This window comes from Rhamphochromis longiceps, linkage group LG15 (assembly GCF_057381845.1).
Source record: "Rhamphochromis longiceps isolate RC_006_pf linkage group LG15, R_longiceps_female_GT1.1, whole genome shotgun sequence".
Lineage (NCBI taxonomy): Eukaryota > Metazoa > Chordata > Actinopteri > Cichliformes > Cichlidae > Rhamphochromis > Rhamphochromis longiceps.
The window spans coordinates 42441706-42460025 of record NC_140571.1 but is presented as its reverse complement, the minus strand read 5'-3'; the positions used below and the strand labels follow the sequence as shown (position 1 = coordinate 42460025).

The following is an 18320-nucleotide window of genomic DNA, read 5'->3' as shown; positions in this document are numbered from 1 at the left end:
ATAACATGTATTTCCAAGTAAAAAAAATAAAAAATAAGATGAACTAGCATTAATGAACCTCAGCGATTAAAAAATAGGGGGATTACTCAGGGTACACAAATAGTGTCAAACCTTCCACTGCAGAGAGAATAGCTAAGCTATATATAGGAAAGGAAAAACAAAAATATTCAAAAGGAGGACTGTGACCCTGTTTGAAGTATATAAAGGATTAAGATTTTTAAATGTTTTTTCTCTGGACATAAAACAAATAAGTTGCTTTTTGCTTGCTTCTTGTTTTTTGCTTATTTGACTAATATGATAAACTAAGAAAAATATATTTTGCAGAATAATACTAAAGTAAATGAAGAAAAAATTAGTGTGGGCCATGATTAAAACCACAATTAATTTTGTTCAGGTTTTGAATAATTTTTAGTCAAAGATTTAAACAGCAAAAAAAATTAGGATGAGAAATTTTCCTCCAGGTTGTTAGAACAGGGGCGTGTCCAGAGGGGTGGCATGGGGTCATACCACCCACCCCTGCTGTCTTACTGACTTACCAACGTCTTACAAAGTCAGCACAGGCAGGACTCACGGAGAAAGGTAATTTAGTATACATGCTTACAAACTTTTAATGTTTCATTGTACTTGTACTTTAAGTAATTTCACATTACATTACCTTCTACTTCTATTGGACAATATTTTCAATGCAAATAACGTACTTTCTACTTGATACTGTTCATCTTAAGGCTGTAGTTTAATATTTTATTTTGCAATACTTTTGTTAAAGCCTTGAATTAAGGCTGAGAGTTTCACTTCAATCACATCTTGTTTACAATCCACTTTGCTGTACAGAAAAAATTAAAGTTAATGTCCAAAAACCTTTGGTCACAACTGCATGTCAAATGCTGTTTCACAATGAGTGTGTCCAAACGTGCAGTCAAATAATCTCCATTTATTAAAAACAGAAATGCTTAGAAAATAACAGCAGTACAGTAAGGTGCAAATTACATTTGAGACATGTTGCATTCTGGACTAGTGGTTGACAGCCTGATCCAGTGATGTTACAGAGAATGTAAAGACTCCCAGTCGAGGATGTTCCAGTCAATGGGAAAATATCAGAAAAGCACAACAACGCATGGATTACACAGGAATGCTTCAGACTGGAGGGAGGGTCGGGAACAGATTTTGTCTTGAATTCTACTTTGCTCATAGTTTAAATGTGCTTTTCAGTCTGAGAAAGGGGCCAATGCCCTCTGGGCTGAAGTTTAAACTGCAACTGTCACACTGGAGGTCTCTGTGGGAGGCTGAACACACAACTAGACTTCAAAGCAAATAAATAAGCAGGAAGAAAGCAAGAATGAGTCCAAGCAGATTTCATGACTAAAGAATAAGATACGGCGATCGAGGGGGGCGTGGCAATTCTGAAACAGACCAATCGCACATTAGTGTGACACCCATGTGGAGCTGTTAAAGCATGCAAAATAAAACCGTTCAGCCGAACCTTAAACACCACCGCTCTACGAACAGAACCGCGATTTTAGAGGATCTTCACGCCACTGCTGGTGCCCATATCGCACGTCACAGGCATGAGGCCGAAGGCAACAGTGGCAAGCAAACTGAAACTGCTCAGTATGGACTGCAGACTGCTTAACACAGTATATGGTTTTAGCTAATACATGAGACAGACAGAGATATATATTTATATATAAATATGGATGCACCGATTATGAAATTGGATACTGATGTTACAAAAAAATTTGGCTGATAGATGACGTTTTTCTTTTTCCTCTTATGTTGCCTTTTTCCCAGGGAAACAAATCTTCACCCTGTAAAAATAATTTTTATTTTTTTTAAAGCTTTTCATCACTTTGGAAATTAAGTCAGCACGAAAAATCCTGTGACAGCACAGATGAACACTGGGGCCTGTAAGTGGGAAACATCCATCAGAAGTCAACAGCGGCCCATTTATCAGTGTAGTCGTGATAACTTCACATCAGCGGTTCTCAAACTTTTTGTAGCACGCCTGCCACTCAAAAACATGAGACGATCAATAGCAATAAAAAAAAATCTAATCTGAATTTTAGTGAAATAAATGTCACCACAACCACACCAAACTCTTGTCTACTTTTGTACTTTCAAAAAAAATCATACTCATCCACGGTGGATTAACCCCATGTTTCCCCCCTGGTCATAATCACCTGTGGATCTGTGCACCACAGTTTGAGAACCACCTGTGCTGCTCTTCTATTCTGTGTGGACAGAAAAGTTGTTCATGTGGGTCAGAAATGAGATCAGCTTTTTGTGCACCGTGAAAACCGTCTTTAAAGTGGACTTCATATGCTTTTACTTATTTCCTGTCATACACGAATACTAAACATATGAAACATGGCCACACTTTTAAATAATCACATCAGCTATGTCCGCGTAATCCCCATAAGCCCAAGCTCAGACTTCCGACTGCTCTCAGGGCTCGGGGTTACACACTTTGACTTGTATGATGTCAAAGAGACCACATCAGTGCTGTTCGGGGGCCAATCAGAATACAAGTTGCCTTAAAAGAGGAGGAACTTTAGACAACAGATGAACTGAAGCTGGAGGACAACATAAATAAGGATTATTCTGCACTGCCAGTCATGCAAAGCTACTCTAGTTGAATCCAAAAATAAAAATAGAGCTGCAAATGAGCATATCAGGTCCATTCCTTTCAAACCTCTGCAGCTCGTTAGTGTGATGTTTTCATTCTCCCTAATGTTTCAGCCTTCTGGATATAATTTACTCATCGGGGGAGCGGGGGATGTCATTCACATGGTGAATCTGACTGGGACGAGAAAATACTGAGGTGCTCATAATGTAGTCCAGAAAGGCTTTCTGGGAGCTACATCAGACTGCTATGAGATGAGGTTAATCAATTTTCATAAAACCAGAAAATCAGAAAGAAGGGGAACTTCAAACCTGGCAAAGTTTACAAGTTTCACTGCATATTCTCTCAGGATATGCTTTCAAAATGACATTGCAAAGGTCTGTATACAGAGCAGTTTACACAATATATATATACACATTACATATTTATAAACTAACCGCCAAATAGTTTATATTTAAGGCTGCCTGCTGGAAAAGTAAAGTTATCAAAAACAGTTACTGCAGTAGGAAATCTGCTTCATGTGCCAGTACTGCTTTTCTGGGGTGGGGGTGTGCATCGTTATGTCCGAGCTGGCTGACTCATGCTGACCAGATGATCGTTAAATCTACGCAACATGTTACGAGAAACTCAATACTGCTCACATCAAAAGAATGGGTCATCATCAAAATGCTCAGGTGGAAAAGAAAAGGTCAGTCACGTGTGGATGAAAGAAGTTCGCCACTGGTCGGTCAGTACGCTACGTTAAGGCCAGCGGGAACTCATCAGAGTGGAGCTCCTCTGTAATGAGATCCCCTTTTATACTAACAGTAGAGAAGAACATACACTACAACCAATATTTCTTTTTAAATAAGTATAATATAATGGTTGGATGACAGCGGAGCACCTAAATATTTCAACACTCGCAGCCTGGCTCACAGGTCTGCAGTCAGCAGTGTGCCCACATGTCCCAAAGACAGACACACGGGGCTTCACAGTCAACACTGCACTGGGATCTGTCCAGGAGGGAGAGTAGATTTCACCGGCGGAGCCTCTTCCTACAGTTTGTATTAATCTCCCAAAACGAGCTCACCACCACCATTTATGAGCTCTCCAGGGCATCCAGGACTTTCATGATCTGCTGCTTGATGACCTTCGTGGCATCGCCCGCATTGGGAATCAAATATCTGAGACAGAGAAAAAGACATTAGCTGAAAGGGAAAATGTTAATAAATCGTAAAGCCACTACTTTAAAATTCATGTCTGATTAGTTTTTCATCTGCGTGCAGACAAGCACCTCTCAACCACTGAAATCTCCACTCCAGCTGAATTGTTGGTTCCAAACTTGAACGTGATCAGCTCTGGGTGCTTCTTTTTGGATGTGATCTTCACCACTGAGTTCAGCGCTTGTCTGGACTGGATGTAAGCAAAGCCCTTCCTTGTGGCGATCTCCCTCAGGCAGTACATGTGAGTGGCTGTGATCAACAAATGACTGGAAACACAAAAGAAGAATCAGTGTTAGGAGTTAATGTTTAATAAGTGGCCGCAGCGCTTGCTTGTTTATTCGTTTCTCATTGCACATCGAAGCCAAACTCGTCCACCCTTGGACCAAGGCCAGGAAGATGGTGAAGGACCTCAGCCATCCCAACAACAGACTGTTCTCTCTGCTGAGGTCAGGAAAGCGATTCCGCTCCCTGAAGACCAACACAGAGAGACTGAGGAGGAGCTTCTTCCCGCAGGCGATACGGTCTCTCAATCACACCACCACACAGTACTGACCCACACATACAGTTCTTACACACACACTGGACTTTCTGGACATTGTTTTCACTTCATCACTTAAATCACTTTAAGCATATTTGCACTGCACAAGACATAATGTGGATTGCACAACATGGACATTATTTCTTCATGTCCATTTAATACTTGCACAGCTGCTGTTATTGTGTTATTTATATATATATATATATATATATATATATATATATATATATAAATAATTATATATATATATATAATTTTTTTCATTCATATTCATATTTGCCAGTACCCGCTAGAAAAGCCGTGATCAGGTACCCTGCTGGAGTAATAGGCTGGCCAAAGGAGGAGATAGAAGCCACTGACATAAAGACAAGAAAGCTCCTTACCATGCATGGAGGGTTTCACCCCAAGTCCAGCACCCTGAGGCTGTACGCTAAGCGGAAGGAAGGGGGCCGGGGACTGGTGAGTGTCAGCACCACAGTCCAGGATGAGACAACGAACATCCAAGAATACATTGGGAAGATGGCCCCAACTGACCGAGTGCTCAGTGAATACCTCAGGCAGCAGAAACCCAAGAAAGAGGAGGGAGACGAGGAACCATCATGGAAGGACAGGCCCCTGCACGGTATGTACCACCGGCAGATAGAGGAGGTGGCTGATATCCAGAAATCCTACCAGTGGCTGGACAAAGCTGGACTGAAAGACAGCACAGAGGCACTAATCATGGCAGCACAAGAACAAGCTCTGAGCACAAGATCCATAGAGGCTGGGGTCTATCACACCAGGCAAGACCCCAGGTGCAGGCTGTGTAAAGATGCCCCAGAGACAATCCAGCACATAACAGCAGGGTGCAAGATGCTAGCAGGCAAGGCATACATGGAACGCCATAACCAAGTGGCCGGCATAGTGTACAGGAACATCTGTGCCGAGTATAACCTGGAAGTCCCGAGGTCAAAATGGGAGATGCCCCCAAGGGTGGTGGAGAATGACCGAGCTAAGATCCTGTGGGACTTCCAGATACAGACGGACAAAATGGTGGTGGCTAACCAACCGGACATAGTGGTGGTAGACAAACAGAAGCAGACGGCCGTAGTGATCGATGTAGCGGTTCCGAATGACAGCAATATCAGGAAGAAGGAACACGAGAAGCTGGAGAAATACCAAGGGCTCAGAGAAGAGCTCGAGAGGATGTGGAGGGTGAAGGTAACGGTGGTCCCCGTGGTAATCGGAGCACTAGGTGCGGTGACTCCCAAGCTAGGCGAGTGGCTCCAGCAGATCCCGGGAACAACATCGGAGATCTCTGTCCAGAAGAGCGCAGTCCTGGGAACAGCTAAGATACTGCGCAGGACCCTCAAGCTCCCAGGCCTCTGGTAGAGGACCCGAGCTTGAAGGATAAACCGCCCGCAGGGGCGTGCTGGGTGTTTTTTTTTATTTTTTTATATTTCTTCATACATTCTTATATATTTCTATACTGTGTATTTTGTTGTACAGTTATTTTATTTTCAACTTTAATTTATATATTTTATCTTATTTTATTCCTTCCTAGTTAAATTTACCCTTTTTAATTTTCATATTTATTTCCTATCTTATTCATAGCCTTTTCATTTTTCTTTAGGTCACGAGCAGTTGTGTAAGCATTTCACTGCATATCGTACTGTGTATGACTGTGTACGTGACAAATAAAATTTGAATTTTGACACCCAGGGAAGGATGTCAAAAACTGTGCTCAAGAAGCCAAAAACATACTTTCACCTCAATGGGAAGCATCACGATTTCAGTGAAGAAAATTAAATTATCAAGAAATGTTAGTCATTCACATTTTCTCCTCTTCTTGCAAAGACATACACTTTACTTTGAAAATCCTGAGAGTTCCCAGGACACTTGCAATGAGTTTCTTAATATTCAGTCGATTAATAGGGCTGTGCAATACGACCAAAACCTCATATCCCGATATAAGACATCTATCGTCCGATAACGATGTAAATCACAAAAATGTAACATTTTCTGTAAAGTCTGTGAATCTCGGGCAGCTCGACTTGTGTGAAGTGTTTCCAGCTGCGCGTCATGTAGCTGGAGTCGAGTGTTTTAACCGATGCATGAAACGATACATTTTTAGACATAAGTTTTAACGGCCGCCATTTTCTTTGTGAGTATTTATTACACGGCGTGCTGCGGGGAAAAGCCTGTTCTAACGTTTGAGTCTAAGGTTTATTTTTTAGCACCTGGCGGCTCTTTTTTACTTCTCATCCGTAAATAATCTGCTCTTTCACGTGATTCAGTTTATTTTGAAAAGTCTCAACGGGATCTTGAGCTTTATTGTGAAAGGTTTACGTGGAACATAAACAAGCGGACACGCGAAGGTGTTACCGTCGTTGTTGCTAAGGACAACACATAAAAACAGGCGCTTGTCCGTCAGCAGTGTGGTTATATAAAATATAAGAGAAAGAGAGAACTTTAAGAAATGAATATAGCCACTACAGTGACCATCAGAACCATGACAAATATTGCTGTAAACAGTTTATTTTGCCACACCACGAAACAAACGATAGCGTAAAATGACACGATAGACGTTTTTATATCGTCGTCCGATATATATCGTTATATCGAACAGCCCTATCGATTAATGCTGTCAAATTTAGTCAAATGCAGCAAGACATGTGGGATGGTATTTTATAGCGCAGATGGATAATGATCCAAAGCTTCCTGCAAAGCCAACCCAAGAGTTTCTGAAGGAAAAGAAATGGCCAAGTCAGTCACGTGATCTCTTTTCAGTTACTGAAGATAAAACTGAAAGCAGAAAGTCCCATAAACAAGCAGCAAGTGAAGGCAGACGCGGTAGGCGTGGCAGAGGAAACACAGGATTTATTGATGTTCATGGGTTCCAGACTTTATCCAACTATTAAAAACAATCCTTGTATTTAAACGTATGTTAGCTTGTTCAATTAATTTGGAGCCTCTGAAAATCAGGAACTATGTTCAGGAAGCAGTGAAGCACCTTACCTTAGTATTTAAAGACTTCAACCTGCCCTTATTATGGCTGCCATGCAATATGCTTCAAGGTCACTGTACTCATTTAAAACGTTTCCTAAACAAAACTGACAGCTTACCTGGGGAACATGTGACCCGTTTCTTTCACCTCGTTACATGGAATATGATGTTTTACATCAGGTTTGTTTATCCAGGTCTGAATGTTGACAATCTCCTTCCGGTCATCATCAGATATGGAGGAACTGTCTATCTCATCTGGCAGGAAGATCAGATGGAAGTAATCATTTTGTTCTTCAAAATAAAAGCCCTCACAATGCTTAAATATTTCACAAAATAATACCCTCTTCTAATTGTAATCTGTGTTAGCTGTAATTTTACCTGTATCGTACTCTTCTTCATCAGCAATACTGAACACAGGCTTCACTCCCCGGTAAGGTTTGCCGACGCGGTCGCTGCTGCTCACATGCCTGATTACAGAGGGCAACAAGGCAGGTCAGAGCATTATAGTCACACTAGATAATTATACATTAAGTGCATTAAACAGTTTGCACACAAACATCAATGGCATGAAGACCTCCAGCCTGCAGTAAAAAAAAATATTAGCCCACTACTGCCACAGGTTGTGCTGTTAAATACAAAAAGGAAGAGGTTAAACGAGACATTTCTAGCTCGACATCTGGGTTACAGATTAGTGGTTGTATGATATTCAGGGCTATTTAAAGCAAATTATAGTTTATTTTATGGTTTTGCATAGCCCTGACTATCATCTGAAAGAACTATAATGAAATGGAAAGACAGACTTTTCAGTGCATCTCCAAGCAAACAAAGGTGAAGTCAAAGGCCTCGGTGAGTTAGACTAGAAAACGACGACCTTGTGGATGTAAAGATGACTCAATGCTTCCTAAAAGGCTGGAGCAGCTCCGACAGTGCAGACAAAACAGCAGTTTTATGTTGTTAGTGAAAGCATGAAGAGAAATTCTAAGAAACGGTATCTCATAGACAGCCTGCTGCCCGTACTGTATGGGAACGTGTGGTGTTGTTACATGAGTGTAGGCAGGTGTAGGCGGAGATGCTGATACTAAGCATGCGTTAAAAGTCTCCAAAATCCTGGGAGTGGTGCGGGTCTACAGCCAGTGGGCATGCCAGTGATAAACATCTGGATGTTTGGGAGCTCTTACCGATCTGGAATCACCTTCTCTGGCCAGGGTAGATTGAAAGATATTCTATTATGGGATAAGGCACAAGGAACTTAATTTCATGACAGGAAATATGGAAAAGCAAATATGGTGTTTTCAGTCAGGTGTAAATATGCACTAAACCCAAACTAGCAGGATGTCAAAAAACGGTAAATTTGAACTGTTCTGGTAGAATTTCATCTGAAGAGGGATCAGTTGGCTCTCAGAAGGCGCTCTGGTACTTTGGTTTTTAGTATTTGATATGTGAGAAGAATCACAAACTTGATTTTTTTTCAGTGTTATAATATTAATTTGCATTCTGTTATTGTAGCGAACTGTATGATTTACACAGAAAATTGAGAGTGTGTGTTGCAGTGTGAGCTTCAGTGGTGAATGTTTTGAGGAACTAGTTTCTCACCTGTCGACGGGGGCAGAGGTATTCTCAATGAAGCTGATCATCTTCTCCTTAACATTGACCGACTTGGACTTGAGAGCAAATGTCATTTTGTTGACCAGGGACTTCACACCTTTGCTGTCTCCAGGGCCGCTCAGAGACTCTCCCTGTATTCATGGAAAAATGTAACAATCCGTGCCATCAGACAGAAGATCTCTCTTAACACCTCCAGTGTGGAGCATATTGTGATGTTTATGTCCTTTATGATAAAGGGGGTTGGCTGGCTCCCCTAACTTCTTACATCAGCTGAGCTGAGGCTGCTGTGAGATCCAGATGTGCTGACGATCCAGTGGACGTACGAGGAGTCAAGCCCCTCGACGTTCATGTCTACCAGGTGCTGCTGAAGAGCTGGAAGTACACGTGTCTCTGTGAATTTTAGCTTTCACAATTTTCTGTACTGCAGTTGTGACCAAAAGACAGATATATAAAAATGTGGATGTGTACAAGTTTCTCAGAAACATATCTCTCTCTATCTATCTACCCTATATACATACATATATGTACAAGAAATGAATATAGTATTTTAACTTTATTTCATGCTAAAAAATGATGATGGATTTGTCCAAACAAGATCCTGACAAATCACTGACAGCCACTGCTGCATCACCTCACCGATGTAACCATTACAAAAACTATAACTTACACATACACGCAAAAATAGGCCTCTCCATGTTCATATTACTTCTCTGTGTGTATGCAGAGTATTGTCATTTTCCTACTCACCCATAAAACCTCCTTTTGCGATGCTGACATACTCTTTGTTTTTCTGTAACAGAAAGCTTGAAATTAGCCGATCTGCTAGAATATCATCCATAATATTGCAACACAAAGATCACAAAATCATTTGTTTTGCCAAACAAGGTCACACAATTCTCATTTTTCCAGTTAAAACTTCCAGTGATTACTACTTTTTTTAAAGCATGAATTATAATGACTTTCCTGCTTCTGCTTCGTTTATTTTATTTTATAAGCAAACAGAGATTTTGACAGTTTGAAAAAATCTAAAGGAAACGTTTGTAATCGTTATATATGGATCCCACTTTCACAGCTCACCTGCAGGAAATGTGCCAACACCATGTTCATGTACATGTCTTCCTCTTCTCTCCCGCTGCCCATGAAGCACAGGTGCTCTCCGCTGGCGATGGACCCCGACTCTAAAGACTGCTTCTGTGTCTCCAGGAGGGACTTCACAGAGAGTGCAAACTCAGATGGGTTCTGGAGCATCTGTAAGAAGACATAAAGCTTGTTTTATATTCGTTTACTGCAAATATATTTTTCAACGAATCCCTAAAGCCCCTGTCCCTCACCAGGTCTGAGTCCAGGTGGAAGGCTGTGGACAGATGGCCAGCATTGTACTGCTCTGCAGGCCGGCAATCCACCACGAAGAAACGTACCCCATCCTAAAAAAAAAAAAAAAGAAAAAGTCCAGTTTCCTCACATCCTCTTTCTTCCTTAAACTCACAGGGCAAACTTGAGAACAGTTAATAATTTCCCACTCAAAGTGTCACTGACCTGCTGCAGCTGGTTTGCCTGCAGGATTTCAGGGACAGACACAGGGAGGCACAATGCCTGACTGAGGTCAGTGTCCTCCTCTTTGAGAGCCACCAAACTGCTACCAAACAGATTCTGATTCATCTACAGAAACAGACAAAGGGAAACAAACAATGAGGTTTTTTTTAGATGCTGCCGTTGTCTCTTTGTTTATATTCAAGCACTGCTCAGTTTTTATTTGCTTCACCTTTCTGAGCGACAGAGGGGTTTTGCTCTGGTAATACTGGGCCAGTGAAAACAAGTCTTCAATGTCCTCAGACTCCAGGAGAGAAGGAGACGCTTCCAGCATTTCTGGGATGACATTTTTTTTCCCCACATTTAATTACATTAAAAAGACGTTCAAAAACTGTACAAATGAGAAGAGAGGAACAAACTCACTGATAATGTCCTCTTTGCTTTCTCCCTCTTGTGTAAGTATGGTCTCTCTGAGGATACAAACAAAAACAAACTTTCAGAGCTGGCACAAACAGCCACGAGCTGGATTATCTTTCTGGCTGCATACTTGGCATTGACGAGGATGATAAGCATGAGAAAGAAGATGAGAAAAGGGTCCGCCTGCTGGAGGTACGAGTCCCACAATGTCTGGGTAACTTCAGGAAGGCAGTGGCTTGAAAACAGACTACCCAGCTGTGGAACAGAGACAAACACAGACGCATCGTTTGCCATGGCCACATGAAGAGCAGTGTTACTTGAGCTCTAGAGCTGCACAGGTGGAGAATAGCTGATGAAAAAATATGGAGTAAATGTATGTGAACGAATATCACTTCTGCAGGGGTAAAAATGCTGGTACCAACTTTTATTTCACCAAAATTGAAGCTGTATGCCGTTAATTGTTTTTGACTGAATCTTTTTCTGAAATGGGGCAAAAATGTTGTAAAACTTATTTAACATGAGGCAACATACCCAGTTGATGGCATAGGAGTCTGGTGTGATCTTTTTGGTGTCCAAGAACGAGCACAGCTCTGGCTCGTGATACTGCAGCAGTAGTCTGTACAGGTGGAAGGGTCGGCCTTTGGGCACACAGTCCCTGAAACGGGAAAGCTTTTACAGTCAAAGCCTGCGGGTCTGTGTGAGTGGGGTGAAGGGGACAAGGAGGCTGAGATGACTCACCGAGGGATGTATTTGTTCATGATAGCATAGAAGCAGTTGTAGAGGTCGCTCCGGGGTAGATGAAGCCCCAGCAGCGGTTTGAGCAGGTGCGGCCAGCTGAGCTCAGGGGTGAAAGTGATGTTACGCGACTTGCAGTAGAAAGTGATGACTGACTCAACGTCGGACACCATTTCACTCCTCTCTTCCTCTGACACTGCCAGCTGGTCTAAACATGGGACACACGGAGGGGGTCGGCAGTTTTAGTTATCTTTTCCAAATAGGTCAAGTTTTTTTTTCCTATTGATGCATTAAATGATGTCATTATTATCAGATTTCTATTCAATTGAATCTCTCCCCATAGTTTCACGTCAGCATATAATCTAAACTTGTGACAGCCGTTCATGCTCACAGCTCCGTACTCCTTTAAATAAATGACGGGACTTTTGGTTTGAATTTCAAATTAGAGGAGGGTGTGACAAAGACTGGAGGGGAGGGGAGCTATTCTACTGAACAAGAAGGGAAAAAAGTACAAAGTTAGAGCAGGCTAGATGATTCACGAGGCTACCCCGATGGTATAACTCCCCGTTTTTTTCTATCTAATGTAGGAAGTGGTAAATAAACTCCTCTGCATCTCTTCAGCAGCAAGAGTGCTGCTCCACTGAGGCGTTTTTGCATTATGGAGGGCGGACAATGCTACCACAACAAGGAAGCGTTAGTATCCTCCCACACCAGCATCGGAAACTCACAGGAACATGATAGGAAACTGAGATTAGGGAGAAGATTTAAACCTTTAAAGAAAGTATTTTTAAACCAAACATAACATTTCTGGAGGATCATCAGGGCTTCAGAAGTCTTAGCAGTAGATCACCAACATCACACAGGCACAAACTCTCATATTCAGCCCATTAGCAGCGCATCATATCAGACAAGAGTTGCAATAAGATAAACTGCAAACAGCAGATCGATGTTATTACTAAATACTTTGTGTTTTGTAGACGGTCGTCTCAGAGCCAGCTGCACACAGAGACCAGTGCTATTAGTCCAGAGCAACTCTATTTAATGAAAATGAGCTTTTAGTTTCTTTTCTGACTTAAAGATAAGACCTAACATGCTTTATGAGTTAATAATCCAAAGAGTTCAAATATGTGAATTTTATCCCTAATTTTAAAAATAAATCTCATCTAAGCCGAGCTTGTTTTTCCCCCACAAATATCCAACTTTAAACTCAAACAGCCTATAATTTTTTTTTCTTCAATTTTAGCCCCTTAACCTCACCAGCCAAACCCAGTGGATCTTAAATGTTGAGATATGGAGCCAAAAAACAAAATAGAGCAAAATTCCTGACACAAATAATGCACTGACTTTTACTGAACTAAAAATTTATTCTCAAGTTGGATGTGCCAGAAAACACTTGAGAAACTCACTGCAAATCCAAAAGTCAGGACTGTGTCAACGTATTCAGAGGCACCGACATTTACTCACCGATCAGCTGCTGACTCCGGTTATGAATGAGCTTCTGTTCTGGTAAATCGAGGACACCGTCCCAGGAAGCCAGGCTGTCGCCTTTTCCGGAGACATTGAGAGCAATCTGCAAAAACAAAACAAGGATTCAGTGCTGAGCACGGGGAGAAAAGGAGACCTGACATTCAGGAAATAAAGACTGATCTGCTATAAGTGGCCAAAATCTCACTGCACTGATGGACAACAAATTCATACACATGAAGAAAATACTGTAGAAGCTGCTGATATTATTTTTGGAACATTTTGAGAGAAAAAAAACGAAATTAATTTAAAAAAAAATCTCTGCACCCTCTAGTTCAGCGGTCCCCAACCCCCGGGCCTCGGACCGGTACCGGTCCGTGAGTCGTTTGGTACCGGGCCGCGAGAGTTGAGGCTCAGGTGTGAAATGTCTGGTTTTCAGGGTTTTTATCGGTTTTCAGCGTTATTTTGTTATCGTTTTTATCGTTAACTCTGTTTCCCTGGGTCTTTTCACGTGTGTTATGAATAAATCTTCTTTTTCTTGGTACCAGTACTGGTTTTATTTTGTTGTATTTATCCGCGACACCTTAAAGGCCGGTCTGTGAAAATATTGTCGGGCATAAACCGGTCCGTGGCACAAAAAAGGTTGGAGACCGCTGCTCCAGTTTACCCCAGTACAGCTGCAGAGCGATGAACAGGTAAAACAGGCTTTGAAAAGTAACAAAGTGGTAAAGATACGTTTCTTCATGTCTCCCTTAGGGAGGCCATATTTACTCACCGACAACTTTGAAAGTTCATTTGATATCTTTAGATTTTTTATGAGCAGTCATTTTCATACCTCCAGGCTGTAACATGGAAACCACACGATTACAGACTTTTCATTCTTTTCTTTTTTTTCAAACACACAACCACAGAGTTATCAAGTTGAAGCTGCAGGAATGAGAAGACCATAGTGAACGCTCCAGATTGCAGCATCTGCTTTGATGCGAAGGTTGTACCAGTGTGTTGTGTTAAAGAGAAACCTGACCATGAAGGGAATGCAGTTGATTAACTGGTCAATCTGCGTTCCCACTCTCACTTATGATCAGAATGAGACTGCAGATACAAATGGTAGAAATGAGCTTTCTTCTTTTTTCCTGCTCTAGGGGAGCTTTTTGAGGTAATCTGGGCATCTGACCAGGATACCTCCTGGACATGTCATATGTTTTAGGCATGTCCAACTAGGACATGACCCTCAGGCAGACCCAGGACTCCCGGAGGAGCTAAAGAAAGTGACTGGTGAGGAGGAGGTCTAGGAATTATGGCTTAGACGTGCTATCACAAAACAGACGCCCACTCCACAGAGTTGTTATATTCAGGCTTGTGAAACAGGTTGTTTAAAATCAGAATCCATTACTTTGTTTTGGTAAATGGAGTGCTTAGCTTTAAAAATAAATAAATAACTATTATATAACATATCAATCAAATGTAAATGTCTGGCCCATGATATTTTTTGTAATTTCACGTGTGGCCCAAGTGAATTTCAGTTTATAGTCTATGACTTATACGATGATTAATGGAGCAAAGTGCAAATTTTTACTTTTAGGTCCGAATGTTTTCAGAATTTGACACAAACAAAACTACACCTACTTTATTCTCATTTTTAAGGTTTTCCTAAAGTGAAAAAAGAAATCTTGCATCTGCTCTCCTGCACTGATAAACACTTTGTGTTTGATTTGACTTTAAGCATTATTTGAACTTTTTTATAATAAACCAAATTATTCAATTTTATGAGGTGTAAAATTAAAGGCTCTCTGAACTTTACACAGTGACTAAAAGGTCTCCTAATGATATTATCAAACAGCCTATTATCAGACACAATAAACATCCCATTCAAAGCTGCTTTACAACTGGGTGCAGCCGATGACGTGTCTTTTCACAGGCTGGTATTTTGCATGCGAAGCCAAGACGAGTCAGTCACCTATAAGTAGCATCATTATTGTCATCCACATGCTTGACATACAATACTGACTCTTGTTATGTGATGTAAGACATAACTGAAGTCTTTTCTTTGGGTGTGCCAATAAGGGATGATCCAGTCTACTCACACCTTAACGTAAGAATGCTTGCCTTCTGTCCACAGATGGTAGAAATGTATGTTGTACATGTCCAATAACTGTTTGAAACCACAATCTAACTGCTGCAACGTTCTCACCTTCCACATCTTGGCCCTGTGTTCAGCTGACTGCTCCTGGACCTGGATGGTGCCCCTCTCCATCTCCATGTCTGAGCCACCAGAGTCAAGAGCGTCAATGAGATCCTGGTCCCTGAAGAGTAACGAACGGCACAGTTACAATCCCACAAAATATAAAGATAAAAGTTCATAGGCTGAAAACAAAACATAAGATTTGAAGAGTTCATTTTAAGGTAAATTATTACACCAAGGTTCAGAGTAAACCCATGCAAAGGCTCACTGATGCAGAAACAATATTATTACTAATAATACCACTATAAACGACAAAACTGCCAATCTTCAAAATTGTGCTGTACTGTCCAGCACTACGTTTTATTAAGTTCATACATCCATCTTCCCGAGGGGGCTGCAGTGTATGTTACAGAGCAAGAGACAGGTTGCTAGTTTGTCGCAAGGCTAACAAAGACATACAGACAATGTTTACACCTATGGGCAATTTAGAAACAGCAGTTAACTGGTGAAGCGAGAGTAGTAATCACACAGAGAACATGCAAACTCAAAGAAAGACAGGGTCAGATGGTGGATTCAAATCCATGACTTTCTCGCTGTGAGGCAACAGGGTTAACAACATGCATTATTATTAACTTCATATTTAACTCAATCATTATTCACATCTGTGTAATTATGTAAATTATGTCAGCTTTTACTAAATGCCCTGTGTTGTTTATTGCTCTTAATTTACATCTTAATCTTTTTTTTAAAATACATGTTAATTTAACTCCGCATACAGACAGGTGACAAACTCAAGAGGAAAACAATACAGCAACATCATAAAAGGGGGCATTCACAGCTTCCCTGTGAATCTGTGTGTTGGTTCTCCAAATCTCCAAAGAGATGAACACCATTTTTAGATATTTCCTCATCTGACGTTTTGATGAAGCCGGAGAAGAACAATGTCTAACGCATTTGTTCAAAATCTCCGATGATTGTATGTACACATTTATACATATGTATAAAATCCAGGTCACTTTTATACTCATGGAACTCCTCAGTGACCCGTGCACTGTGACAAATGGCAGTGTCACAGAAGAGGTCTTTCTTAACAAAGTAGAAACATTTCACGATAGATCTGAATGGACACGCACCATTCACACCAACAGAGCTACCAGAGCCCTCTCTGCTGGTCTATCGTTCAGGTTTTTCCTTTAATCTGACACATGAAGACCTCTTTCACGATGCCAACCATCTTAATGGCAGCTGCTTTAAAAGTTTTTAGATATAACCAGCACTTTTCTATAAACTCTTTTCTATATTTCAGAGTAAAATAAAACTGGAACAAGAGAGTGAGGCTGGGGTAGATTAGAGGGAAGCGGCTGTCCGCCTAAATATTAGCTGTCCGGCTAACATTGCTACTAAACTTCCCACTGAGGCAGAGAAACCGATAAAAATGTAGACTTCGTCACCGAACAGACTTAAGAGCTGTTATTTTATCCGTCTGAGATTGATCGACCGTTAATTTATCAGAACCGGGTTAGCTAATTGTCATGTAGCTGGCTAGCTGGTAAGCAGTAACGTCACCAAACTCCAACACTATTTTAAACACAAAAACTCATCTTTAGTTACTTTACACGGAAATCTGCGACAGAAATCCGACGCGACTGTCTGACAATCGAGACAAAGGCTCCGAAAATATTGACTGAACAACAAATTGTCTCACCAGCTGCCCCGAAGAGCTTCCTCCACGGCATCCGCCATTGTTGTGTTGACGGAGACACGTCAGATGTCGTCAACACGCGCGTTATGCGCGGTGACGTCACCGAACAACGAGGGGTCGAGATTGACAAGTGAAATCAAAGTGCGATAAGAAACTGATGAGAAAACTACTTGTTTGCTTTGATTTTGGGCGCTAAAAGTTAATAATTGATCAACAAACAGAGAAAAACAGAAAACATCATCAACATGTGCTGACCTCAGAGTTTAATCCCAACAACCTTCCTGTGTGATGAAGAAACAATTTACACACAGTGACACGATCCTAAACGTGGGTCAAAGTTTGTGTTTGTGTGAGAAAGTGTGGGACACATCACTAAAGTCAGGAGTCAGAAATTCTTTATATCTCACTTAAAACATAAACATATGCAATCGATGCAAATAGGTTATACATTTGGCTCTGATCGTGTGAATGACAGTTATTTTTATTTGAATGTAAATTTTCCTAACTTCAGATAATCATAAATGGAAACTTAAGTTTGTTTTTTAGATTTTGTGTGGTAGTCTTTGCATATACATTATAGTTGTAAGTATTGTTATAAATGTAAACATGTTTTTTAAATAGTTTTCCTTGTGTGCACCACAACAGCTGATTTTAAATTGAACAATCAAGACTTGTTTGAAATGTTTGTAAATTAAAGCCATTGCCAGAGGATTAGCAGTAATTGTACAGTCGACTTAGGTTCTGTTTCATGGAAAAGTGAGGCCTGTTCTCTTGTTATTCTATAACAAATAACAAAGCAAATAAAACCTATTTTCAAGACAAAATTACAAAAATTGTGTCATGCCCAAATACATATAGACCAGACGACATGAATATTTCTTTTTTCTAATGAACTAATAGTTAAATATTATTTATTCTGCTGCCCATCTTTTCATTTTAGTAGCAATGCATTCACAGATATATATTTTTTCTTGCCAGCATCTGCAACACCTGGAGCCAGATCCTTGGCAAACTGTCAAAGTTGCTGTCACAGCTTTACACAATAAAGAAATATAGAAAATTTAATACAGAGTTTGTAACATAAGTCAGTATTAAACTACTTCACTGTTATATCCTTACCTCCCAAACAGCTGTTCCTAAAATATTTCTGCACATAATTACTGGTATACTTAAATACATATTAGAGAGCAAACACCATCACACATTTTGACTCGAATAATAACAGAAAGTTGCTCTTAATGAAATGTTAAATTGTATTTCTTGTCTGGGGAAATATCACAGTGATGTTTTTTATCAATCCAATGTAATATCAGTAGGATGTCCTGATATCCAGGAGCTGC

At 40.7% G+C, this 18320-nt stretch overlaps 1 protein-coding gene across 2 annotated transcripts; it reads right to left on the bottom strand.

Annotated features, from left to right (window-relative positions):
• Positions 1 to 785: 785 nt before the first annotated feature.
• tbc1d23 (TBC1 domain family, member 23) lies at positions 786 to 17062 on the bottom strand. Of its 2 annotated transcripts, XM_085381738.1 has the most exons (19): positions 16984 to 17062; positions 15288 to 15399; positions 13097 to 13202; positions 11636 to 11840; positions 11429 to 11552; positions 11028 to 11152; positions 10904 to 10950; positions 10713 to 10816; positions 10487 to 10609; positions 10282 to 10374; positions 10028 to 10198; positions 9698 to 9740; positions 9216 to 9322; positions 8939 to 9081; positions 8524 to 8568; positions 7724 to 7812; positions 7465 to 7600; positions 3894 to 4088; positions 787 to 3783 (listed from the first exon to the last, which is right to left on the bottom strand). In XM_085381738.1, the coding sequence occupies exons 1-19, from the start codon at positions 17019 to 17021 to the stop codon at positions 3699 to 3701; spliced, it is 2091 nt and encodes a 696-aa protein (XP_085237864.1). In that variant the 5' UTR covers positions 17022 to 17062; the 3' UTR covers positions 787 to 3698. The 2 variants fall into 2 exon arrangements, with proteins under 2 accessions (XP_085237865.1, XP_085237864.1); XM_085381739.1 differs by lacking the exon at positions 8524 to 8568 and having other exon boundaries at positions 786 to 3783.
• Positions 17063 to 18320: the final 1258 nt, after the last annotated feature.